General features: G+C 62.6%; 1 protein-coding gene across 1 annotated transcript in view; it reads left to right on the top strand.

Annotated features, from left to right (window-relative positions):
- Positions 1 to 25,247, top strand: part of LOC140417936 (E3 ubiquitin-protein ligase RNF31-like) — a 106,454-nt gene that overhangs the window by 491 nt on the left and 80,716 nt on the right. The window contains exons 2-3 of the mRNA XM_072501368.1: positions 311 to 425; positions 13,742 to 13,860. Coding sequence (XP_072357469.1) covers positions 311 to 425; positions 13,742 to 13,860 — 234 coding nt within the window. The remainder of the gene's footprint in view (positions 1 to 310; positions 426 to 13,741; positions 13,861 to 25,247) is intronic.

Genomic DNA, 25,247 nt, shown 5'->3' on the forward strand with positions numbered 1-25,247 from the left:
GGAATTCTCCGCCCCAGCGGGGTTGTGGACGTTCCATTGTTGGATGCGTTTAAGTTCAGGACGGTCAGACTTTAGGACTCGGGAAAATCGAGGGAAATGGGGAGCGTGCGGGAAACTGGAGTCGAAGCCTCCCCGAGATCAGCTATGGTCGTACTGATTGGGTCTCTCTCGCGCGCTCACTCTCGCGCTCACACTCGCGCTCGCTCTCTGTCTCGATCTCCCTCCCTATCTCCCCTCTCTCCTGTCGCTCTCCCTGCCACTCTCTCCCATCGCTCTCTCTTCCGTCCTAACCTCTCTCGTTCTTTCCCAGTGGGAATCCCAACACCAGGGAATCACCTGTGAGGAATTTCAGAACTGGAAGCGTGAAAACGACCCCGAGTACCAGGCCCAGGGACTTGCGGCTTACCTTAAGGAGAACGGGATTGGTGAGTGTATGTATGTGTGTGTGTGTGTGTGTGTATGGGGGGTTGGGGGGGGGGTGGTTCTGTGCCATTTGGGGTCCCTTATTACGATCCAGGACCAGACCATTACAGTTGTTGGGATACTTTTGTAAGATTGTGAGGAAAGGATATTTCGCTGCAGGAGTGATTTCACACACAAATGGGGATATGGTATATTAAAACAAACTATATTACTAACAGTGTATTTCTAACTTTAACATCATAAAGACAAATAGCTTTCCACTACCAGTTAAACAATGCTTACCAATGCAATGAAATAATCCGAACTGCTATCTTTATCTCCACTCAAACAAAACCCATCTCGGGTCACAATCCACTGTTAAATACAGTTAGCGGACTCAGCAATACTTGCTGTAAAGAGATGTCTTGGATAAACCACTTTGAGAAAGAGCGACCCTTCAGGAACCAGCTTGCAGATTCTTGCCCGTCTCAAACACACTTTAAACTACCAGCCTTTCCAGAAACTGCTGTTCATATTGTCTGGGGAAATCTATTTACCTGAACTACTTTGAGAAAAGCTGCCGGTCTGTCCGCGGTCAAATCTTCAACTGACTGTTGCTACGAAAACTGCACAGCTTCTTGTCTGTTCACATCCCAATCTAAAAGTAAGCTTCAAAACCAAAAAACCCCAATACCTGACTACTTCAACCCCTGGATCCTTCCTTAACCATATCATCTCACTGAGCTGAACACAATGGCTGGAATTCTCCGGTCTGCCAGCTGCTTTGGTTCTCAACCGTTCGCTGCCAACGGGATTCTATCTCCCTGCTGCTTGTCAATGGGATTTCCCATTGGAACCACCCATGCTGCCATGAAACCAGCAGGTGGGGATGCGATACTGGCAGTAAAAGTAAACCGCAAGGACTGGAAAATTCCAGACAATGTCTCCAATTATCTACTCCCCAGAGAACCCTCATTCTATAATCAAAACTCCATCAGCCCAACTTTTACGATGCTTTAGTTGCACCTCTTGTAGCCACAAAGCCTGGCGGCCTTCCAAACCAGGATTTTGATAAACAGGACTGCAGCAGTCATACACAAATTAACTCAGACTTTTAACTCTTACCGCACCATATACATACACTATATCTGAAATTCCTACGTTCATCACACCATTCCAAAGAACAAAGAAATGTACAGCAGAGGAACAGGCCCTTCGGCCCTCCAAGCCCGTGCCGACCATGCTGCCCGTCTAAACTAAAATCTTCTACACTTCCTGGGTCCGTATCCCTCTATTCCCATCCTATTCATGTATTTGTAAAGATGCCCCTTAAATGTCACTATCGTCCCTGCTTCCACCACCTCCTCCGGTAGCGCGTTCCAGGCACCCACTACCCTCTGTATAAAAAAACTTGCCTCGTACATCTACTCTAAACCTTGCCCCTCTCACCTTAAACCTATGCCCCCTAGTAATTGATCCCTCTACCCCGGGGAAAAGCCTCTGACTATCCACTCTGTCTATGCCCCTCATAATTTTGTAGACCTCTATCAGGTCGCCCCTCAACCTCCATCGTTCCAGTGAGAACAAACCGAGTTTATTCAACCGCTCCTCATAGCTAATGCCCTCCATACCAGGCAACATTCTGGTAAATCTCTTCTGCACCCTCTCTAAAGCCTCCACATCCTTCTGGTAGTGTGGCGACCAGAATTGAACACTATACTCCAAGTGTGGCCTAACTAAGGTTCTATACAGCTGCAACATGACTTGCCAATTCTTATACTCAATGCCCCGGCCAATGAAGGCAAGCATGCCGTATGCCTTCTTGACTACCTTCTCCACCCGTGTTGCCCCTTTCAATGACCTGTGGACCTGTACTCCTAGATTTCTCTGACTGTCAATACTCTTGAGGGTTCTACCATTCACTGTACAGGTAGGTATATTCCGGAGGTAGTTGATCCGGGGGCCGAGCAGGGACGTGGAATCTGTTGGGAGGCTAAGATCAATGAGTCGGGAAAATGGCGGATCCAGGGTTGTACGATGGTGTGCGTGGACTGAATGATGGTTCACAACACTGAGGAAGGCCGGGTTGCTCAGACGGGCCTCAGACGCTAACTGTTCCCACCCTCTCACCACCCCCCCCGCCCCTCACAACCCCCACCCTCCAATTCCCCCACCCGACCCCCAGCCTCCATTCTCCCCTGATTGGAGCGTCAGCCTCCGTTCTCCACCACTTGAGCCCCCACCCCACCCCCCCCCCCCCCCAACCTTAGATCGCCTATGGGCGAGAATGGATTTGTTGAAGGAAAGATGTGTATCTCTTTTCCCCCACCCAATTCTTTTCCCCTTCACCTCTTTTCTTGCCCCCCTCTCTCGCCCCCCCCTCTCTCGCCGCCCCCCTCTCTCGCCCCACCCCCTCTCGCCCCCCCCTCTCGCCCCCCCCCTCGCCCCCCTCTCACCTCGCCCCCCCCTCACCTCGCCCCCCCCTCTCTCGCCCCCCCTCTCTCGCCCCCCCTCTCTCGCCCCCCCCTCTCTCGCCCCCCCTCTCTCGCCCCCCCCTCTCTCGCCCCCCCCTCTCTCGCCCCCCCTCTCTCGCCCCCCTCTCTCGCCCCCCCCTCTCTCGCCCCCCCCTCTCTCGCCCCCCCCTCTCTCGCCCCCCCCTCTCTCGCCCCCCCCTCTCTCGCCCCCCCCTCTCTCGCCCCCCCCTCTCTCGCCCCCCCCTCTCTCGCCCCCCCTCTCTCGCCCCCCCTCTCTCGCCCCCCCCTCTCTCGCCCCCCCTCTCTCGCCCCCCCTCTCTCGCCCCCCCTCTCTCGCCCCCCCTCTCTCGCCCCCCCCCCTCTCTCGCCCCCCCTCTCTCGCCCCCCCTCTCTCGCCCCCCCCTCTCTCGCCCCCCCTCTCTCGCCCCCCTTCTCTCGCCCCCCCCCTCTCTCGCCCCCCCCTCTCTCGCCCCCCCCTCTCTCGCCCCCCCCTCTCTCGCCCCCCCTCTCTCGCCCCCCCCCTCTCTCGCCCCCGCCTCTCTCGCCCCCGCCTCTCTCGCCCCCGCCTCTCTCGCCCCCGCCTCTCTCGCCCCCGCCTCTCTCGCCCCCGCCTCTCTCGCCCCCGCCTCTCTCGCCCCCGCCTCTCTCGCCCCCGCCTCTCTCGCCCCCGCCTCTCTCGCCCCCGCCCTCTCTCGCCCCCCGCCTCTCTGGCCCCCGCCTCTCTGCCCCCGCCTCTCTCGCCCCCGCCTCTCTCGCCCCCCGCCTCTCTCGCCCCCGCCTCTCTCGCCCCCGCCTCTCTCGCCCCCCGCCTCTCTCGCCCCCCCCTCTCTCGCCCCCCCCCCTCTCGCCCCCCCCCTCTCGCCCCCCCCTCTCTCGCCCCCCCCCTCTCTCGCCCCCCCCCTCTCTCGCCCCCCCCCTCTCTCGCCCCCCCCTCTCTCGCCCCCCCCTCTCTCGCCCCCCCCTCTCTCGCCCCCCCCTCTCTCGCCCCCCCCCTCTCTCGCCCCCCCCTCTCTCGCCCCCCCCTCTCTCGCCCCCCCCTCTCTCGCCCCCCCCTCTCTCGCCCCCCCCTCTCTCGCCCCCCCCTCTCTCGCCCCCCCCTCTCTCGCCCCCCCTTCTCTCGCCCCCCCTCTCTCGCCCCCCCCCTCTCTCGCCCCCCCCTCTCTCGCCCCCCCCTCTCTCGCCCCCCCCTCTCTCGCCCCCCCCTCTCTCGCCCCCCCTCTCTCGCCCCCCCCTCTCTCGCCCCCCCTCTCTCGCCCCCCCCTCTCTCGCCCCCCCCCTCTCTCGCCCCCCCCTCTCTCGCCCCCCCCCTCTCTCGCCCCCCCCTCTCTCGCCCCCCCTCTCTCGCCCCCCCCTCTCTCGCCCCCCCCCTCTCTCGCCCCCCCCTCTCTCGCCCCCCCCCTCTCTCGCCCCCCCCCTCTCTCGCCCCCCCCTCTCTCGCCCCCCCCCCCTCTCTCGCCCCCCCCTCTCTCGCCCCCCCCACTCTCCATCTCCGCCTCCCCCTCTCTCTCGCCTCCCCCCTCTCTCGCCTCCCCCTCTCTCGCCTCCCCCTCTCTCGCCTCCCCCTCTCTCTCGCCTCCCCCTCTCTCGCCTCCCCCTCTCTCGCCTCCCCCTCTCTCGCCTCCCCCTCTCTCGCCTCCCCCTCTCTCGCCTCCCCCTCTCTCGCCTCCCCCTCTCTCGCATCCCCCTCTCTCGCACCCTCCTCTCTCGCACCCCCGTCTCTCACCCCCATCTCTCCATCTCTCGCCCCCCCTCTCTCGACCCCCCCTCTCTCGCCCCCCCTCTCTCGCCCCCCCTCTCTCGCCCCCCCTCTCTCGCCCCCCCTCTCTCGCCCCCCCTCTCTCGCCCCCCCTCTCTCGCCCCCCCTCTCTCGCCCCTCCTCTCTCACCCCCCCTCTCTCGCCCCCCCATCTCTCCATCTCCGCCCCCTCTCTTGCCCCCCCTCTCTTGCCCCCCCCTCTCTCGCCCCCCCCTCTCTCGCCCCCCCTCTCTCGCCCCCCCTCTCTCGCCCCCCCTCTCTCGCCCCCCTCTCTCGCCCCCCCTCTCTCGCCCCCCTCTCTCGCCCCCCCCTCTCTCGCCCCCCCTCTCTTGCCCCCCCCTCTCTCGCCCCCCCTCTCTCGCCCCCCCTCTCTCGCCCCCCCTCTCTCGGCCCCCCCTCTCTCGCCCCCCCCTCTCTCGCCCCCCCCTCTCTCGCCCCCCCCTCTCTCGCCCCCCCCTCTCTCGCCCCCCCCTCTCTCTCGCCCCCCCCTCTCGCCCCCCCCCTCTCGCCCCCCCCCTCTCGCCCCCCCCCTCTCGCCCCCCCCCCTCTCGCCCCCCCCCTCTCGCCCCCCCCCTCTCGCCCCCCCCTCTCTCGCCCCCCCTCTCTCGCCCCCCCCTCTCTCGCCCCCCCCTCTCTCGCCCCCCCCTCTCTCGCCCCCCCTCTCTCGCCCCCCCTCTCTCGCCCCCCCTCTCTCGCCCTCCCCTCTCTCGCCCTCCCCTCTCTCGCCCTCCCCTCTCTCGCCCCCCCTCTCTCGCCCCCCCCTCTCTCGCCCCCCTCTCTCGCCCCCCCCTCTCTCGCCCCTCCTGTCTCGCCCCCCCCTCGCTCGCCCCCCATCTCTCCATCTCCGACCCCCCTCTCTCGCCCCCCCCTCTCTCGCCCCCCCTCTCTCGCCCCCCCTCGCTCGCCCCCCCATCTCTCGCCCCCCATCTCTCCATCTCCGCCCCCCTCTCTCGCCCCCCCCTCTCTCGCCCCCCCTCTCTCGCCCCCCCTCTCTCGCCCCCCTCTCTCGCCCCCCCTCTCTCGCCCCCCCTCTCTCGCCCCCCCTCTCTCGCCCCCCCTCTCTCGCCCCCCTCTCTCGCCCCCTCTCTCGCCCCCGCCTCCTCTCGCCCCCCGCCTCCTCTCGCCCCCGCCTCCTCTCGCCCCCCGCCTCCTCTCGCCCCCGCCTCCTCTCGCCCCCGCCTCCTCTCGCCCCCGCCTCCTCTCGCCCCCGCCTCCTCCCGCCCCGCCTCCTCTCGCCCCCCGCCTCCTCTCGCACCCGCCTCCTCCCGCCCCCGCCTCCTCTCGCCCCCGCCTCCTCTCGCCCACCCTCTCTCGCCCCCCCCATCTCTCCATCTCCGCCCCCCTCTCTCGCCTCCCCCTCTCTCGCCTCCCCCTCTCTCGCCTCCCCCTCTCTCGCCTCCCCCTCTCTCGCCTCCCCCTCTCTCGCCTCCCCTCTCTCGCATCCCCCTCTCTCGCACCCTCCTCTCTCGCCCCCCCTCTCTCGCCCCTCCTCTCTCGCCCCCCCTCTCTCGCCCCCCATCTCTCCATCTCCGCCCCCCTCTCTTGCCCCCCCTCTCTCGCCCCCCCCTCTCTCGCCCCCCCTCTCTCGCCCCCCCTCTCTCGCCCCCCCTCTCTCGCCCCCCCTCTCTCGCCCCCCCCCTCTCTCGCCCCCCCCCTCTCTCGCCCCCCCCTCTCTCGCCCCCCTCTCTCTCGCCCCCCTCTCTCGCCCCCCCTCTCTCGCCCCCCCTCTCTCGCCCCCCCTCTCTCGCCCCCCCTCTCTCGCCCCCCTCTCTCGCCCCCCCTCTCTCGCCCCCCCCTCACTTGCCCCCCCCTCTCTTGCCCCCCCCTCTCTCGCCCCCCCCTCTCTCGCCCCCCCTCTCTCGCCCCCCCTCTCTCGCCCCCCCTCTCTCGCCCCCCCTCTCTCGCCCCCCCTCTCTCGCCCCCCCTCTCTCGCCCCCCCCTCTCTCGCCCCCCCCTCTCTCGCCCCCCCCCTCTCGCCCCCCCCTCTCTCGCCCCCCCCTCTCGCCCCCCCCTCTCGCCCCCCCCTCTCGCCCCCCCCTCTCGCCCCCCCCCTCTCGCCCCCCCCTCTCGCCCCCCCCTCTCGCCCCCCCCCTCTCGCCCCCCCCTCTCGCCCCCCCCTCTCGCCCCCCCCTCTCGCCCCCCCTCTTACCCCCCCCCTCTCGCCCCCCTCTCTCGCCCCCCCTCTCTCGCCCCCCCTCTCTCGCCCCCCCTCTCTCGCCCCCCCTCTCTCGCCCCCCCTCTCTCGCCCCCCCCTCTCTTGCCCCCCCTCTCTCGCCCCCCCTCTCTCGCCCCCCCTCTCTCGCCCCCCCCCTCTCTCGCCCCTCCTGTCTCGCCCCCCCCTCGCTCGCCCCCCATCTCTCCATCTCCGCCCCCCTCTCTCGCCCCCCCTCTCTCGCCCCCCCTCTCTCGCCCCCCCTCGCTCGCCCCCCATCTCTCGCCCCCCATCTCTCCATCTCCGCCCCCTCTCTCGCCCCCCTCTCTCGCCCCCCCTCTCTCGCCCCCCCTCTCTCGCCCCCCCCTCTCTCGCCCCCCCTCTCTCGCCCCCCCTCTCTCGCCCCCTCTCTCGCCCCCTCTCTCGCCCCCCCTCTCTCGGCCCCCCTCTCTCGCCCCCCCCCTCTCTCGCCCCCCCCTCTCTCGCCCCCCCCCTCTCTCGCCCCCCCATCTCTCGCCCCCCCCTCTCTCGCCCCCCCCCTCTCTCGCCCCCCCCTCTCTCGCCCCCCCCTCTCTCGCCCCCCCCTCTCTCGCCCCCCCCCTCTCTCGCCCCCGCCTCCTCTCGCCCCCGCCTCCTCTCGCCCCCGCCTCCTCTCGCCCCCGCCTCCTCTCGCCCCCGCCTCCTCTCGCCCCCGCCTCCTCCCGCCCCCGCCTCCTCTCGCCCCCGCCTCCTCCCGCCCCCGCCTCCTCCCGCCCCCGCCTCCTCCCGCCCCCGCCTCCTCCCGCCCCCGCCTCCTCCCGCCCCCGCCTCCTCTCGCCCCCCGCCTCCTCTCGCCCCCCATCTCTCCATCTCCGCCCCCCCTCTCTCGCCCCCCCTCTCTCGCCCCCCCTCTCTCGCCCCCCCTCTCTCGCCCCCCCTCTCTCGCCCCCCCTCTCTCGCCCCCCCTCTCTCGCCCCCCCTCTCTCGCCCCCCCTCTCTCGCCCCCCCCTCTCTCGCCCCCCCTCTCTCGCCCCCCCTCTCTCGCCCCCCCTCTCTCGCCCCCCCTCTCTCGCCCCCCCTCTCTCGCCCCCCCTCTCTCGCCCCCCCTCTCTCGCCCCCCCTCTCTCGCCCCCCCTCTCTCGCCCCCCCCTCTCTCGCCCCCCCCTCTCTCGCCCCCCCCCTCTCTCGCCCCCCTCTCTCGCCCCCCCTCTCTCGCCCCCCGCCTCCTCTCGCCCCCCGCCTCCTCTCGCCCCCGCCTCCTCTCGCCCCCGCCTCCTCTCGCCCCCGCCTCCTCTCGCCCCCGCCTCCTCTCGCCCCCGCCTCCTCTCGCCCCCCGCCTCCTCTCGCCCCCGCCTCCTCTCGCCCCCGCCTCCTCTCGCCCCCGCCTCCTCTCGCCCCCGCCTCCTCTCGCCCCCGCCTCCTCCCGCCCCCGCCTCCTCCCGCCCCCGCCTCCTCTCGCCCCCGCCTCCTCTCGCCCCGCCTCCTCTCGCCCCCCATCTCTCCATCTCCGCCCCCCCTCTCTCGCCCCCCCTCTCTCGCCCCCCCTCTCTCGCCCCCCCTCTCTCGCCCCCCCCTCTCTCGCCCCCCCTCTCTCGCCCCCCCTCTCTCGCCCCCCCTCTCTCGCCCCCCCTCTCTCGCCCCCCCTCTCTCGCCCCCCTCTCTCTCGCCCCCCTCTCTCGCCCCCCCTCTCTCGCCCCCCCCTCTCTCGCTCGCCCCCCCCTCTCTCGCCCCCCCCCCCCTCTCTCGCCCCCCCCTCTCTCGCCCCCCCCTCTCTCGCCCCCCCCTCTCTCGCCCCCCCCCTCTCTCGCCCCCCCTCTCTCGCCCCCCCCTCTCTCGCCCCCCCCTCTCTCGCCCCCCCCTCTCTCGCCCCCCCTCTCTCGCCCCCCCTCTCTCGCCCCCCCTCTCTCGCCCCCCCTCTCTCGCCCCCCCTCTCTCGCCCCCCCTCTCTCGCCCCCCCTCTCTCGCCCCCCCTCTCTCGCCCCCCCCTCTCTCGCCCCCCCTCTCTCGCCCCCCTCTCTCGCCCCCCCTCTCTCGCCCCCCCCTCTCTCGCCCCCCCCCTCTCTCGCCCCCCCTCTCTCGCCCCCCCCTCTCTCGCCCCCGCCTCTCTCGCCCCCCGCCTCCTCTCGCCCCCGCCTCCTCTCGCCCCCCGCCTCCTCTCGCCCCCGCCTCCTCTCGCCCCCGCCTCCTCTCGCCCCCGCCTCCTCTCGCCCCCGCCTCCTCTCGCCCCCGCCTCCTCTCGCCCCCGCCTCCTCTCGCCCCCGCCTCCTCTCGCCCCCGCCTCCTCTCGCCCCCGCCTCCTCCCGCCCCCGCCTCCTCTCGCCCCCGCCTCCTCCCGCCCCCGCCTCCTCCCGCCCCCGCCTCCTCCCGCCCCCGCCTCCTCCCGCCCCCCGCCTCCTCTCGCCCCCGCCTCCTCTCGCCCCCCATCTCTCCATCTCCGCCCCTCCTCTCTCGCCCCCCCTCTCTCGCCCCCCCTCTCTCGCCCCCCCTCTCTCGCCCCCCCTCTCTCGCCCCCCCTCTCTCGCCCCCCCCTCTCTCGCCCCCCCCCTCTCTCGCCCCCCCCTCTCTCGCCCCCCCTCTCTCGCCCCCCTCTCTCGCCCCCCCTCTCTCGCCCCCCCTCTCTCGCCCCCCCTCTCTCGCCCCCCCCTCTCTCGCCCCCCCCTCTCTCGCCCCCCCCCTCTCTCGCCCCCCCTCTCTCGCCCCCGCCTCCTCTCGCCCCCGCCTCCTCTCGCCCCCGCCTCCTCTCGCCCCCGCCTCCTCTCGCCCCCGCCTCCTCTCGCCCCCGCCTCCTCTCGCCCCCGCCTCCTCTCGCCCCCGCCTCCTCTCGCCCCCGCCTCCTCTCGCCCCCGCCTCCTCTCGCCCCCGCCTCCTCTCGCACCCGCCTCCTCTCGCCCCCCGCCTCCTCTCGCCCCCCATCTCTCCATCTCCGCCCCCCCTCTCTCGCCCCCCCTCTCTCGCCCCCCCTCTCTCGCCCCCCCTCTCTCGCCCCCCCTCTCTCGCCCCCCCTCTCTCGCCCCCCCTCTCTCGCCCCCCCTCTCTCGCCCCCCCTCTCTCGCCCCCCCTCTCTCGCCCCCCCTCTCTCGCCCCCCCTCTCTCGCCCCCCCTCTCTCGCCCCCCCTCTCTCGCCCCCCCTCTCTCGCCCCCCCTCTCTCGCCCCCCCCTCTCTCGCCCCCCCCTCTCTCGCCCCCCCCTCTCTCGCCCCCCCCTCTCTCGCCCCCCCCTCTCTCGCCCCCCCCTCTCTCGCCCCCCCCCTCTCTCTCGCCCCCCCCTCTCTCGCCCCCCCCTCTCTCGCCCCCCCCTCTCTCGCCCCCCCCCTCTCTCGCCCCCCCCCTCTCTCGCCCCCCCCTCTCTCGCCCCCCCCTCTCTCGCCCCCCCCCTCTCTCGCCTCCCCTCTCTCGCCTCCCCCCTCTCTCGCCTCCCCCCTCTCTCGCCCCCCCCTCTCTCGCCCCCCCCTCTCTCGCCCCCCCCCTCTCTCGCCCCCCCCTCTCTCGCCCCCCCTCTCTCGCCCCCCCCTCTCTCGCCCCCCCCTCTCTCGCCCCCCCCCTCTCTCGCCCCCCCCTCTCTCGCCCCCCCCTCTCTCGCCCCCCCCCTCTCTCGCCCCCCCCTCTCTCGCCCCCCCCCTCTCTCGCCCCCCCCCCTCTCTCGCCCCCCCCTCTCTCGCCCCCCCCCCCTCTCTCGCCCCCCCCCCTCTCTCGCCCCCCCCCCTCTCTCGCCCCCCTCTCTCGCCCCCCCCTCTCTCGCCCCCCCCCTCTCTCGCCCCCCCCTCTCTCGCCCCCCCCCTCTCTCGCCCCCCCCCTCTCTCGCCCCCCCCTCTCTCGCCCCCCCCTCTCTCGCCCCCCCCCTCTCTCGCCCCCCCCCTCTCTCGCCCCCCCCCTCTCTCGCCCCCCCCCTCTCTCGCCCCCCCCTCTCTCGCCCCCCCCTCTCTCGCCCCCCCCTCTCTCGCTCCCCCCCTCTCTCGCCCCCCCTCTCTCGCCCCCCCTCTCTCGCCCCCCCCTCTCTCGCCCCCCCTCTCTCGCCCCCCCTCTCTCGCCCCCCCTCTCTCGCCCCCCCCTCTCTCGCCCCCGCCTCCTCTCGCCCCCGCCTCCTCTCGCCCCCGCCTCCTCTCGCCCCCCCTCTCTCGCCCCCGCCTCCTCTCGCCCCCGCCTCCTCTCGCCCCCGCCTCCTCTCGCCCCCGCCTCCTCTCGCCCCCGCCTCCTCTCGCCCCCGCCTCCTCTCGCCCCCGCCTCCTCTCGCCCCCGCCTCCTCTCGCCCCCGCCTCCTCTCGCCCCCGCCTCCTCTCGCCCCCGCCTCCTCCCGCCCCCGCCTCCTCCCGCCCCCGCCTCCTCCCGCCCCCGCCTCCTCTCGCCCCCGCCTCCTCTCGCCCCCGCCTCCTCTCGCCCCCGCCTCCTCTCGCCCCCGCCTCCTCTCGCCCCGCCTCCTCTCGCCCCCGCCTCCTCTCGCCCCGCCTCCTCTCGCCCCGCCTCCTCTCGCCCCGCCTCCTCTCGCCCCCGCCTCCTCTCGCCCCGCCTCCTCTCGCCCCGCCTCCTCTCCCCCCGCCTCCTCTCCCCCCGCCTCCTCTCCCCCCGCCTCCTCTCGCCCCCGCCTCCTCTCGCCCCCGCCTCCTCTCGCCCCCGCCTCCTCTCGCCCCCGCCTCCTCTCGCCCCCGCCTCCTCTCGCCCCCGCCTCCTCTCGCCCCCGCCTCCTCTCGCCCCCGCCTCCTCTCGCCCCCGCCTCCTCTCGCCCCCCGCCTCCTCTCGCCCCCGCCTCCTCTCGCCCCCGCCTCCTCTCGCCCCCGCCTCCTCTCGCCCCCGCCTCCTCTCGCCCCCGCCTCCTCTCGCCCCCGCCTCCTCTCGCCCCCGCCTCCTCTCGCCCCCGCCTCCGCTCGCCCCCCGCCTCCGCTCGCCCCCGCCTCTCCCCCCTTCTCCCTCCCTCCCGCCCCTCTCCCGCCCTCCCTCCCCCTCTCCCGCCCTCCCTCCCCCTCTCCCGCCCTCCCTCCCCCTCTCCCGCCCTCCCTCCCCTTCTCCCGCCCTCCCTCCCCCTCTCCCGCCCTCCCTCCCCCTCTCCCGCCCTCCCTCCCCCTCTCCCGCCCTCCCTCCCCCTCTCCCGCCCTCCCTCCCCCTCTCCCGCCCTCCCTCCCCCTCTCCCGCCCTCCCTCCCCCTCTCCCGCCCTCCCTCCCCCTCTCCCGCCCTCCCTCCCCCTCTCCCGCCCTCCCTCCGCCCTCTCCCGCCCTCCCTCCGCCCTCTCCCGCCCTCCCTCCGCCCTCTCCCGCCCTCCCTCCGCCCTCTCCCGCCCTCCCTCCGCCCTCTCCCGCCCTCCCTCCGCCCTCCCTCCCCCACTCTCCCTCGCTCACCCCCCCTTCCCTTTCTCACCCCCCTTCCCTTTCTCACCCCCCTTCCCTCCCTCACCCCCCCTGTCCCTCCCTACCCCCCCCTGTCCCTCCCTACCCCCCTGTCCCTCCCTACCCCCCTGTCCCTCCCTACCCCCCCTGTCCCTCCCTACCCCCCCTGTCCCTCCCTACCCCCCCTGTCCCTCCCTACCCCCCCCTGTCCCTCCCTACCCCCCTCTGTCCCTCCCTCCCTCCCCCCCCTCTGTCCCTCCCTGCCCCCCCTCTGTCCCTCCCTGCCCCCCCTCTGTCCCTCCCTGCCCCCCCTCTGTCCCTCCCTCCCCCCCCCTCTGTCCCTCCCTCCCCCCCCTCTGTCCCTCCCTCCCCTCCTCTGTCCCTCCCTGCCCCCCCCGTGTCCCTCCCTACCCCCCCCCCCCCTCTGACCCTCCCTGCCCCCCCCTGTCCCTCCCTGCCCACTTCTGTCCCTCCCTGCCCACCTCTGCCCCTCCCTGCCCACCTCTGCCCCTCCCTGCCCACCTCTGCCCCTCCCTGCCCCCCCTCTGTCCCTCCCTGCCCCCCCTCTGTCCCTCCCGGCCCCCCCTCTGTCCCTCCCGGCCCCCCCTCTGTCCCTCCCTGTCCCCCCTCTGTCCCTCCCTGTCCCCCCTCTGTCCCTCCCTGTCCCCCTCTGTCCCTCCCTGCCCCCCCTCTGTCCCTCCCTGCCCCCCCTCTGTCCCTCCCTGCCCCCCCTCTGTCCCTCCCTGCCCCACCTCTGTCACTCCCTGCCCCACCTCTGTCCCTCCCTGCCCACCTCTGTCCCTCCCTGCCCACCTCTGCCCCTCCCTGCCCCCCTCTGCCCCTCCCTGCCCCCCTCTGTCCCTCCCTGCCCCCCTCTGTCCCTCCCTGCCCCCCTCTGTCCCTCCCTGCCCCCCTCTGTCCCTCCCTGCCCCCCTCTGTCCCTCCCTGCCCCCCTCTGTCCCTCCCTGCCCCCCTCTGTCCCTCCCTGCCCCCCTCTGTCCCTCCCTGCCCACCCTCTGTCCCTCCCTGCCCCCCCTCTGTCCCTCCCTGCCCCCCCTCTGTCCCTCCCTGCCCCCCCTCTGTCCCTCCCTGCCCCCCCTCTGTCCCTCCCTGCCCCCCCTCTGTCCCTCCCTGCCCCCCCTCTGTCCCTCCCTGCCCCCCCTCTGTCCCTCCCTGCCCCCCCTCTGTCCCTCCCTGCCCCCCCTCTGTCCCTCCCTGCCCCCCCCTCTGTCCCTCCCTGCCCCCCCTCTGTCCCTCCCTGCCCCACCTCTGTCCCTCCCTGCCCACCTCTGTCCCTCCCTGCCCACCTCTGTCCCTCCCCCCGTCCCTCCCTCCCCCACTGCCCCCCCCTCCGTGCCCCCCGTCCCCCTCTGTCCCCTCCCCCCTCACCCCCCTCCCTCCCCCTCCCCCACCCTCCCCCCTGTCCCTCCCTCCCCCACTGTCACCCCCTTCCCCACCCTCTGTCCCTCCCCCCCTCTGTCCCCCCTCCCTCCCCTCTGTCTGTCCCTCCCTCCCCACTGTCCCCTCCCTCCCCTCTGCCTGTCCCTGCCCCCCCCCCCCTTGTACCTCCCTCGCGCCTCTCTCCCTCCCTTCCCACCCTCCCCCTTTGTCCTTCTCCATCACTCTCATTCTCTTTAACACTCTTGTCTCCCCCACTCCCACAGATTGTCCAAACTGTAAATTCCGTTATTCCCTGGCGAAGGGAGGTTGCATGCACTTCACCTGCTCCCAGTGTCAGCATGAATTCTGCAGCGGATGTTACAACACCTTCCTTGGCAAGAAAGTGAGTAGTAGCCTCTTTATCTGCTTCATTCATCAGGGTTTTCTGTACTGATGTTAATCCAGCACCAACGCACTGTCACTCAGTAACCCCTCTCCCCCCAGCACCCTGTGTTACTGACTGTATCTGTCCTGATGTTAATCCAGCTCCCTCTCTTTGTCACTCAGTAACCTCTCTCCCCTCAGCACCCTGTGTTACTGACTGTATCTGTACTGATGTTAATCCAGCTCCCTCACACTATCACTCAGTAACCCCTCTCTCCCAGCACCCTGTGTTACTGACTGTATCTGTACTGATGTTAATCCAGCTCCCTCACACTGTCACTCAGTAACCCCTCTCCCCCCAGCACCCTGTGTTACTGACTGTATCTGTACTGATGTTAATCCAGCTCCCTCACACTGTCACTCAGTAACCCCTCTCCCCCCAGCACCCTGTGTTACTGACTGTATCTGTACTGATGTTAATCCAGCTCCCTCACACTGTCACTCAGTAGCCCCTCTCCCCCAGCACCCTGTGTTACTGACTGTATCTGTACTGATGTTAATCCAGCTCCCTCACACTGTCACTCAGTAGCCCCTCTCCCCCAGCACCCTGTGTTACTGACTGTATCTGTACTGATATTAATCCAGCTCCCTCACACTGTCACTCAGTAACCCCTCTCCCCCAGCACCCTGTGTTACTGACTGTATCTGTACTGATGTTAATCCAGCTCCCTCACACTGTCACTCAGTAACCCCTCTCCCCCCAGCACCCTGTGTTACTGACTGTATCTGTACTGATGTTAATCCAGCTCCCTCACACTGTCACTCAGTAGCCCCTCTCCCCCAGCACCCTGTGTTACTGACTGTATCTGTACTGATGTTAATCCAGCTCCCTCACACTGTCACTCAGTAGCCCCTCTCCCCCAGCACCCTGTGTTACTGACTGTATCTGTACTGATATTAATCCAGCTCCCTCACACTGTCACTCAGTAACCCCTCTCCCCCAGCACCCTGTGTTACTGACTGTATCTGTACTGATGTTAATCCAGCTCCCTCACATTGTCAGTCAGTAACCTCTCTCCCCTCAGCACCCTGTGTTACTGACTGTATCTGTACTGATGTTAATCCAGCTCCCTCACACTGTCACTCAGTAACCCCTCTCCCCCCAGCACCCTGTGTTACTGACTGTATCTGTACTGATGTTAATCCAGCTCCCTCACACTGTCACTCAGTAACCCCTCTCTCCCAGCACCCTGTGTTACTGACTGTATCTGTACTGATGTTAATCCAGCTCCCTCACACTGTCACTCAGTAACCCCTCTCTCCCAGCACCCTGTGTTACTGACTGTATCTGTACTGATGTTAAGCCAGCTACCTCACACTGTCACTCAGTAACCCCTCTCTCCCCAGCACCCTGTGTTACTGACTGTATCTGTACTGATGTTAATCCAGCTCCCTCACACTGTCACTCAGTAACCCCTCTCCCCCCAGCACCCTGTGTTACTGACTGTATCTGTACTGATGTTAATCCAGCTCCCTCACACTGTCACTCAGTAACCCCTCTCCCACAGCACCCTGTGTTACTGACTGTATCTGTACTGATGTTAATCCAGCTCCCTCACACTGTCACTCAGTAACCCCCCTCCCCCAGCACCCTGTGTTACTGACTGTATCTGTACTTATGTTAATCCAGCTCCCTCACACTGTCACTCAGTAACCCCTCTCCCCCAGCACCCTGTGTTACTGACTGTATCTGTACTAATGTTAATCCAGCTCCCTCACACTGTCACTCAGTAACCCCTCTCCCCCAGCACCCTGTATTACTGACTATCTGTACTGATGTTAATCCAGCTCCCTCACACTGTCACTCAGTAACTCCTCTCCCCCCAGCACCCTGTGTTACTGACTGTGTCTGTACTGATGTTAATCCAGCTCCCTCACACTGTCACTCAGTAACCCCATCCCCCAGCACCCTGTGTCACTGACTGTTTCTATACTGATGTTAATCCAGCTCCCTCACACTGTCACTCAGTAACCCTTCTCCCCAGCACCCTGTGTTACTGACTGTATCTGTACTGATGTTAATGCAGCTCCCTCACACTGTCACTCAGTAACCCCTCTCTCCAGCACCCTGTGTTACTGACTGTATCTGTACTGATGTTAATCCAGCTCCCTCACACTGTCACTCAGTAACCCCTCTCTCCCCAGCACCCTGTGTTACTGACTGTATCTGTACTGATGTTAATCCAGCTCCCTCACACTGTCACTCAGTAACCCCTCTCCCCCAGCACCCTGTGTTACTGACTGTATCTGTACTGATGTTAATCCAGCTCCCTCACACTGTCACTCAGTAACCCCTCTCTCCCCAGCACCCTGTGTTACTGACTGTATCTGTACTGATGTTAATCCAGCTCCCTCACACTGTCACTCAGTAACCCCTCTCCTCCAGCACCCTGTGTTACTGACTGTATCTGTACTGATGTTAATCCAGCTCCCTCACACTGTCACTCAGTAACTCCTCACCCCCAGCACCCTGTGTTACTGACTGTATCTGTACTGATGTTAATCCAGCTCCCTCACACTGTCACTCAGTAACCCCTCTCCCCCAGCACCCTGTGTTACTGACTGTATCTGTACTGATGTTAATCCAGCTCCCTCACACTGTCACTCAGTAACCCCTCTCCCCAGCACCCTGTGTTACTGACTGTATCTGTACTGATGTTAATCCAGCTGCCTCACACTGTCACTCAGTAACCCCTCTCCCCAGCACCCTGTGTTACTGACTATCTGTACTGATGTTAATCCAGCTCCCTCACACTGTCACTCAGTAACCCCTCTCTCCAGCACCCTGTGTTACTGACTGTATCTGTACTGGTGTTAATCCAGCTCCCTCACACTGTCACTCAGTAACCCCTATCCCCCAGCACCCTGTATTACTGACTATCTGTACTGATGTTAATCCATCTTCCTCACACTGTCACTCAGTAACCCCTGTCCCCCAGCACCCTGTGTTACTGACTGTATCTGTACTGATGTTAATCCAGCTCCCTCACACTGTCACTCAGTAACCCCATCCCCCAGCACCCTGTGTTACTGACTGTTTCTATACTGATGTTAATCCAGCTCCCTCACACTGTCACTCAGTAACCCCTCTACCCAGCACCCTGTGTTACTGACTGTATCTGTACTGATGTTAATCCATCTTCCTCACACTGTCACTCAGTAACCCCTGTCCCCCAGCACCCTGTGTTCCTGACTGTATCTGTACTGATGTTAATCCATCTTCCTCACACTGTCACTCAGAAACCCCTGTCCCCCAGCACCCTGTGTTGCTGACTGTATCTGTACTGATGTTAATCCAGCTCCCTCAGACTGTCACTCAGTAACCCCTCTCCCCCAGCACCCTGTGTTACTGACTGTATCTGTACAGATGTAAATCCATCTACCTCACACTGTCACTCAGTAACCCCTCTCCCCCTGCACCCTGTGTTACTGACTGTATCTGCACTGATGTTAATCCAGCTCCCTCACACTGTCACTCAGTAACCCCTCTCACCCCAGCACCCAGTGTTACTGACTGTATCTGTACTGATGTTAATCCAGCTCCCTCACACTGTCACTCAGTAACCCCTCTCCCCCCCAGCACCCTGTGTTACTGACTGTTTCTATACTGATGTTAATCCAGCTCCCTCACACTGTCACTCAGTAACCCCTCTCTCCCCAGCACCCTGTGTTACTGACTGTATCTGTACTGATGTTAATCCAGCTCCCTCACACTGTCACTCAGTAACCCCTCTCCTCCAGCACCCTGTGTTACTGACTGTATCTGTACTGATGTTAATCCAGCTCCCTCACACTGTCACTCAGTAACTCCTCTCCCCCCAGCACCCTGTGTTACTGACTGTATCTGTCCTGATGTTAATCCAGCTCCCTCACACTGTCACTCAGTAACCCCATCCCCCAGCACCCTGTGTTACTGACTGTATCTGTACTGATGTTAATCCAGCTCCGTCACACTGTCACTCAGTAACCCCTCTCTCCAGCACCCTGTATTACTGACTGTATCTGTACTGGTGTTAATCCAGCTCCCTCACACTGTCACTCAGTAACCCCTCTCCCCAGCACCCTGTGTTACTGACTGTATCGGTACTGATGTTAATCCAGCTCCCTCACACTGTTACTCAGTAACCCCTCTCCCCAGCATCCTGTGTTACTGACTGTATCTGTACTGATGTTAATCCAGCTCCCTCACACTGTCACTCAGTAACCCCATCCCCCAGCACCCTGTGTTACTGACTGTGTCTGTACTGATGTTAATCCAGCTCCCTCACACTGTCACTCAGTAACCCCTCTCCCCCCAGCACCCTGCGTTACTGACTGTATCTGTACTGATGTTAATCCAGCTCCCTCACACTATCACTCAGTAACCCCTCTCTCCCAGCACCCTGTGTTACTGACTGTATCTGTACTGATGTTAATCCAGCTCCCTCACACTGTCACTCAGTAACCCCTCTCCCCCCAGCACCCTGTGTTACTGACTGTATCTGTACTGATGTTAATCCAGCTCCCTCACACTGTCACTCAGTAGCCCCTCTCCCCCAGCACCCTGTGTTACTGACTGTATCTGTACTGATGTTAATCCAGCTCCCTCACACTGTCACTCAGTAACCCCTCTCCCCCAGCACCCTGTGTCACTGACTGTATCTGTACTGATGTTAATCCAGCTCCCTCACATTGTCACTCAGTAACCTCTCTCCCCTCAGCACCCTGTGTTACTGACTGTATCTGTACTGATGTTAATCCAGCTCCCTCACACTGTCACTCAGTAACCCCTCTCTCCCAGCACCCTGTGTTACTGACTGTATCTGTACTGATGTTAATCCAGCTCCCTTACACTGTCACTCAGTAACCCCTCTCTCCCCAGCACCCTGTGTTACTGACTGTATCTGTACTGATGTTAATCCAGCTCCCTCACACTGTCACTCAGTAACCCCTCTCCCCCCAGCACCCTGTGTTACTGACTGTATCTGTACTGATGTTAATCCAGCTCCCTCACACTGTCACTCAGTAACCCCTCTCCCCAGCACCCTGTGTTACTGACTGTATCTGTACTGATGTTAATCCAGCTCCCTCACACTGTCACTCAGTAACCCCTCTCCCCCAGCACCCTGGGTTACTGGCTGTATCTGTACTGATGTTAATCCAGCTCCCTCACACTGTCACTCAGTAACCCCTCTCCCCCAGCACCCTGTGTTACTGACTGTATCTGTACTGATGTTAATTCAGCTCCCTCACACTGTCACTCAGTAACCCCTCTCCCCCAGCACCCTGTGTTCCTGACTGTATCTGTACTGATGTTAATCCAGCTCCCTCACACTGTCACTCAGTAACCCCATCCCCCAGCACCCTGTGTTACTGACTGTGTCTGTACTGATGTTAATCCAGCTCCAACGCACTGTCACTCAGTAACCCCTCTCCCCCAGCACCCTGTGTTACTGACTGTATCTGTACTGATGTTAATCCAGCTCCCTCACACTGTCACTCAGTAACTCCTCTCCCCCCAGCACCCTGTGTTACTGACTGTATCTGTACTGATGTTAATCCAGCTCCCTCACACTGTCACTCAGTAACTCCTCACCCCCAGCACCCTGTGTTACTGACTGTATCTGTACTGATGTTAATCCAGCTCCCTCACACTGTCACTCAGTAACCCCTCTCCCCCAGCACCCTGTGTTACTGACTGTATCTGTACTGATGTTAATCCAGCTCCCTCACACTGTCACTCAGTAACCCCTCTCCCCCAGCACCCTGTGTTACTGACTGTATCTGTACTGATGTTAATCCAGCTCCCTCACACTGTCACTCAGTAACCCCTCTCCCCCCAGCACCCTGTGTTACTGACTGTATCTGTACTGATGTTAATCCAGCTCCCTCACACTGCCACTCAGTAACCCCTCTCCCCAGCACCCTGTGTTACTGACTGTATCGGTACTGATGTTAATCCAGCTCCCTCACACTGTTACTCAGTAACCCCTCTCCCCAGCATCCTGTGTTACTGACTGTATCTGTACTGATGTTAATCCAGCTCCCTCACACTGTCACTCAGTAACCCCATCCCCCAGCACCCTGTGTTACTGACTGTGTCTGTACTGGTGTTAATCCAGCTCCCTCACACTGTCACTCAGTAACCCCTCTCCCCCCAGCACCCTGCGTTACTGACTGTATCTGTACTGATGTTAATCCAGCTCCCTCACACTGTCGCTCAGTAACCCCTCTCCCCCAGCACCCTGTGTTACTGACTGTATCTGTACTGATGTTAATCCAGCTCCCTCACACTGTCACTCAGTAAACCCTCTCCCCCCACACCCTGTGTTACTGACTGTGTCTGTACTGGTGTTAATCCAGCTCCCTCACACTGTCACTCAGTAGCCCCTCTCTCCAGCACCCTGTGTTACTGACTGTATCTGTACTGGTGTTAATCCAGCTCCCTCACACTGTCACTCAGTAGCCCCTCTCCCCCAGCACCCTGTGTTACTGACTGTATCTGTACTGATGGTAATCCAGCTCCCTCACACTGTCACTCAGTAACCCCTGTCCCCCAGCACCCTGTGTTACTGACTGTATCTGTACTGATGTTAATCCAGCTCCCTCACACTGTCACTCAGTAACCCCTCTCCCCAGCACCCTGTGTTACTGACTGTATCTGTACTGATGTTAATCCAGCTGCCTCACACTGTCACTCAGTAACCCCTCTCCCCAGCACCCTGTGTTACTGACTATCTGTACTGATGTTAATCCAGCTCCCTCACACTGTCACTCAGTAACCCCTCTCTCCAGCACCCTGTGTTACTGACTGTATCTGTACTGGTGTTAATCCAGCTCCCTCACACTGTCACTCAGTAACCCCTATCCCCCAGCACCCTGTATTACTGACTATCTGTACTGATGTTAATCCATCTTCCTCACACTGTCACTCAGTAACCCCTGTCCCCCAGCACCCTGTGTTACTGACTGTATCTGTACTGATGTTAATCCAGCTCCCTCACACTGTCACTCAGTAACCCCATCCCCCAGCACCCTGTGTTACTGACTGTTTCTATACTGATGTTAATCCAGCTCCCTCACACTGTCACTCAGTAACCCCTCTACCCAGCACCCTGTGTTACTGACTGTATCTGTACTGATGTTAATCCATCTTCCTCACACTGTCACTCAGTAACCCCTGTCCCCCAGCACCCTGTGTTCCTGACTGTATCTGTACTGATGTTAATCCATCTTCCTCACACTGTCACTCAGAAACCCCTGTCCCCCAGCACCCTGTGTTGCTGACTGTATCTGTACTGATGTTAATCCAGCTCCCTCAGACTGTCACTCAGTAACCCCTCTCCCCCAGCACCCTGTGTTACTGACTGTATCTGTACAGATGTAAATCCATCTACCTCACACTGTCACTCAGTAACCCCTCTCCCCCTGCACCCTGTGTTACTGACTGTATCTGCACTGATGTTAATCCAGCTCCCTCACACTGTCACTCAGTAACCCCTCTCACCCCAGCACCCAGTGTTACTGACTGTATCTGTACTGATGTTAATCCAGCTCCCTCACACTGTCACTCAGTAACCCCTCTCCCCCCCAGCACCCTGTGTTACTGACTGTATCTGTACTGATGTTAATCCAGCCCCCTCAAACTGTCACTCAGTAACCCCTCTCCCCCAGCACCCTGTGTTACTGACTGTATCTGTACTGATGTTAATCCAGCTCCCTCACACTGTCACTCAGTAACCCCTCTCTTCCAGCACCCTGTGTTACTGACTGTATCTGTACTGATGTTAATCCAGCTCCCTCACACTGTCACTCAGTAACTCCTCTCCCCCCAGCACCCTGTGTTACTGACTGTATCTGTCCTGATGTTAATCCAGCTCCCTCACACTGTCACTCAGTAACCCCATCCCCCAGCACCCTGTGTTACTGACTGTTTCTATACTGATGTTAATCCAGCTCCCTCACACTGTCACTCAGTAACCCCTCTCTCCCCAGCACCCTGTGTTACTGACTGTATCTGTACTGATGTTAATCCAGCTCCCTCACACTGTCACTCAGTAACCCCTCTCCTCCAGCACCCTGTGTTACTGACTGTATCTGTACTGATGTTAATCCAGCTCCCTCACACTGTCACTCAGTAACTCCTCTCCCCCCAGCACCCTGTGTTACTGACTGTATCTGTCCTGATGTTAATCCAGCTCCCTCACACTGTCACTCAGTAACCCCATCCCCCAGCACCCTGTGTTACTGACTGTATCTGTACTGATGTTAATCCAGCTCCGTCACACTGTCACTCAGTAACCCCTCTCTCCAGCACCCTGTATTACTGACTGTATCTGTACTGGTGTTAATCCAGCTCCCTCACACTGTCACTCAGTAACCCCTCTCCCCAGCACCCTGTGTTACTGACTGTATCGGTACTGATGTTAATCCAGCTCCCTCACACTGTTACTCAGTAACCCCTCTCCCCAGCATCCTGTGTTACTGACTGTATCTGTACTGATGTTAATCCAGCTCCCTCACACTGTCACTCAGTAACCCCATCCCCCAGCACCCTGTGTTACTGACTGTGTCTGTACTGATGTTAATCCAGCTCCCTCACACTGTCACTCAGTAACCCCTCTCCCCCCAGCACCCTGCGTTACTGACTGTATCTGTACTGATGTTAATCCAGCTCCCTCACACTGTCACTCAGTAACCCCTCTCCCCCAGCACCCTGTGTTACTCACTGTATCTGTACTGATGTTAATCCAGCTCCCTCACACTGTCACTCAGTAACCCCTCTCCCCCCAGCACCCTGTGTTACTGACTGTATCTGTCCTGATGTTAATCCAGCTCCCTCACAATGTCACTCAGTAACCTCTCTCCCCTCAGCACCCTGTGTTACTGACTGTATCTGTACTGATGTTAATCCAGCTCCCTCACACTATCACTCAGTAACCCCTCTCTCCCAGCACCCTGTGTTACTGACTGTATCTGTACTGATGTTAATCCAGCTCCCTCACACTGTCACTCAGTAATCCCTCTCCCCCCAGCACCCTGTGTTACTGACTGTATCTGTACTGATGTTAATCCAGCTCCCTCACACTGTCACTCAGTAGCCCCTCTCCCCCAGCACCCTGTGTTACTGACTGTATCTGTACTGATGTTAATCCAGCTCCCTCACACTGTCACTCAGTAACCCCTCTCCCCCAGCACCCTGTGTCACTGACTGTATCTGTACTGATGTTAATCCAGCTCCCTCACATTGTCACTCAGTAACCTCTCTCCCCTCAGCACCCTGTGTTACTGACTGTATCTGTACTGATGTTAATCCAGCTCCCTCACACTGTCACTCAGTAACCCCTCTCTCCCAGCACCCTGTGTTACTGACTGTATCTGTACTGATGTTAATCCAGCTCCCTTACACTGTCACTCAGTAACCCCTCTCTCCCCAGCACCCTGTGTTACTGACTGTATCTGTACTGATGTTAATCCAGCTCCCTCACACTGTCACTCAGTAACCCCTCTCCCCCCAGCACCCTGTGTTACTGACTGTATCTGTACTGATGTTAATCCAGCTCCCTCACACTGTCACTCAGTAACCCCTCTCCCCCAGCACCCTGTGTTACTGACTGTATCTGTACTGATGTTAATTCAGCTCCCTCACACTGTCACTCAGTAACCCCTCTCCCCCAGCACCCTGTGTTCCTGACTGTATCTGTACTGATGTTAATCCAGCTCCCTCACACTGTCACTCAGTAACCCCATCCCCCAGCACCCTGTGTTACTGACTGTGTCTGTACTGATGTTAATCCAGCTCCAACGCACTGTCACTCAGTAACCCCTCTCCCCCAGCACCCTGTGTTACTGACTGTATCTGTACTGATGTTAATCCAGCTCCCTCACACTGTCACTCAGTAACTCCTCTCCCCCCAGCACCCTGTGTTACTGACTGTATCTGTACTGATGTTAATCCAGCTCCCTCACACTGTCACTCAGTAACTCCTCACCCCCAGCACCCTGTGTTACTGACTGTATCTGTACTGATGTTAATCCAGCTCCCTCACACTGTCACTCAGTAACCCCTCTCCCCCAGCACCCTGTGTTACTGACTGTATCTGTACTGATGTTAATCCAGCTCCCTCACACTGTCACTCAGTAACCCCTCTCCCCCAGCACCCTGTGTTACTGACTGTATCTGTACTGATGTTAATCCAGCTCCCTCACACTGTCACTCAGTAACCCCTCTCCCCCCAGCACCCTGTGTTACTGACTGTATCTGTACTGATGTTAATCCAGCTCCCTCACACTGCCACTCAGTAACCCCTCTCCCCAGCACCCTGTGTTACTGACTGTATCGGTACTGATGTTAATCCAGCTCCCTCACACTGTTACTCAGTAACCCCTCTCCCCAGCATCCTGTGTTACTGACTGTATCTGTACTGATGTTAATCCAGCTCCCTCACACTGTCACTCAGTAACCCCATCCCCCAGCACCCTGTGTTACTGACTGTTTCTATACTGATGTTAATCCAGCTCCCTCACACTGTCACTCAGTAACCCCTCTACCCAGCACCCTGTGTTACTGACTGTATCTGTACTGATGTTAATCCATCTTCCTCACACTGTCACTCAGTAACCCCTGTCCCCCAGCACCCTGTGTTCCTGACTGTATCTGTACTGATGTTAATCCATCTTCCTCACACTGTCACTCAGAAACCCCTGTCCCCCAGCACCCTGTGTTGCTGACTGTATCTGTACTGATGTTAATCCAGCTCCCTCAGACTGTCACTCAGTAACCCCTCTCCCCCAGCACCCTGTGTTACTGACTGTATCTGTACAGATGTAAATCCATCTACCTCACACTGTCACTCAGTAACCCCTCTCCCCCTGCACCCTGTGTTACTGACTGTATCTGCACTGATGTTAATCCAGCTCCCTCACACTGTCACTCAGTAACCCCTCTCACCCCAGCACCCAGTGTTACTGACTGTATCTGTACTGATGTTAATCCAGCTCCCTCACACTGTCACTCAGTAACCCCTCTCCCCCCCAGCACCCTGTGTTACTGACTGTATCTGTACTGATGTTAATCCAGCCCCCTCAAACTGTCACTCAGTAACCCCTCTCCCCCAGCACCCTGTGTTACTGACTGTATCTGTACTGATGTTAATCCAGCTCCCTCACACTGTCACTCAGTAACCCCTCTCTTCCAGCACCCTGTGTTACTGACTGTATCTGTACTGATGTTAATCCAGCTCCCTCACACTGTCACTCAGTAACTCCTCTCCCCCCAGCACCCTGTGTTACTGACTGTATCTGTCCTGATGTTAATCCAGCTCCCTCACACTGTCACTCAGTAACCCCATCCCCCAGCACCCTGTG

Source organism: Scyliorhinus torazame, chromosome 5, assembly GCF_047496885.1.
Source record: "Scyliorhinus torazame isolate Kashiwa2021f chromosome 5, sScyTor2.1, whole genome shotgun sequence".
In the NCBI taxonomy this organism is placed as follows: domain Eukaryota; kingdom Metazoa; phylum Chordata; class Chondrichthyes; order Carcharhiniformes; family Scyliorhinidae; genus Scyliorhinus; species Scyliorhinus torazame.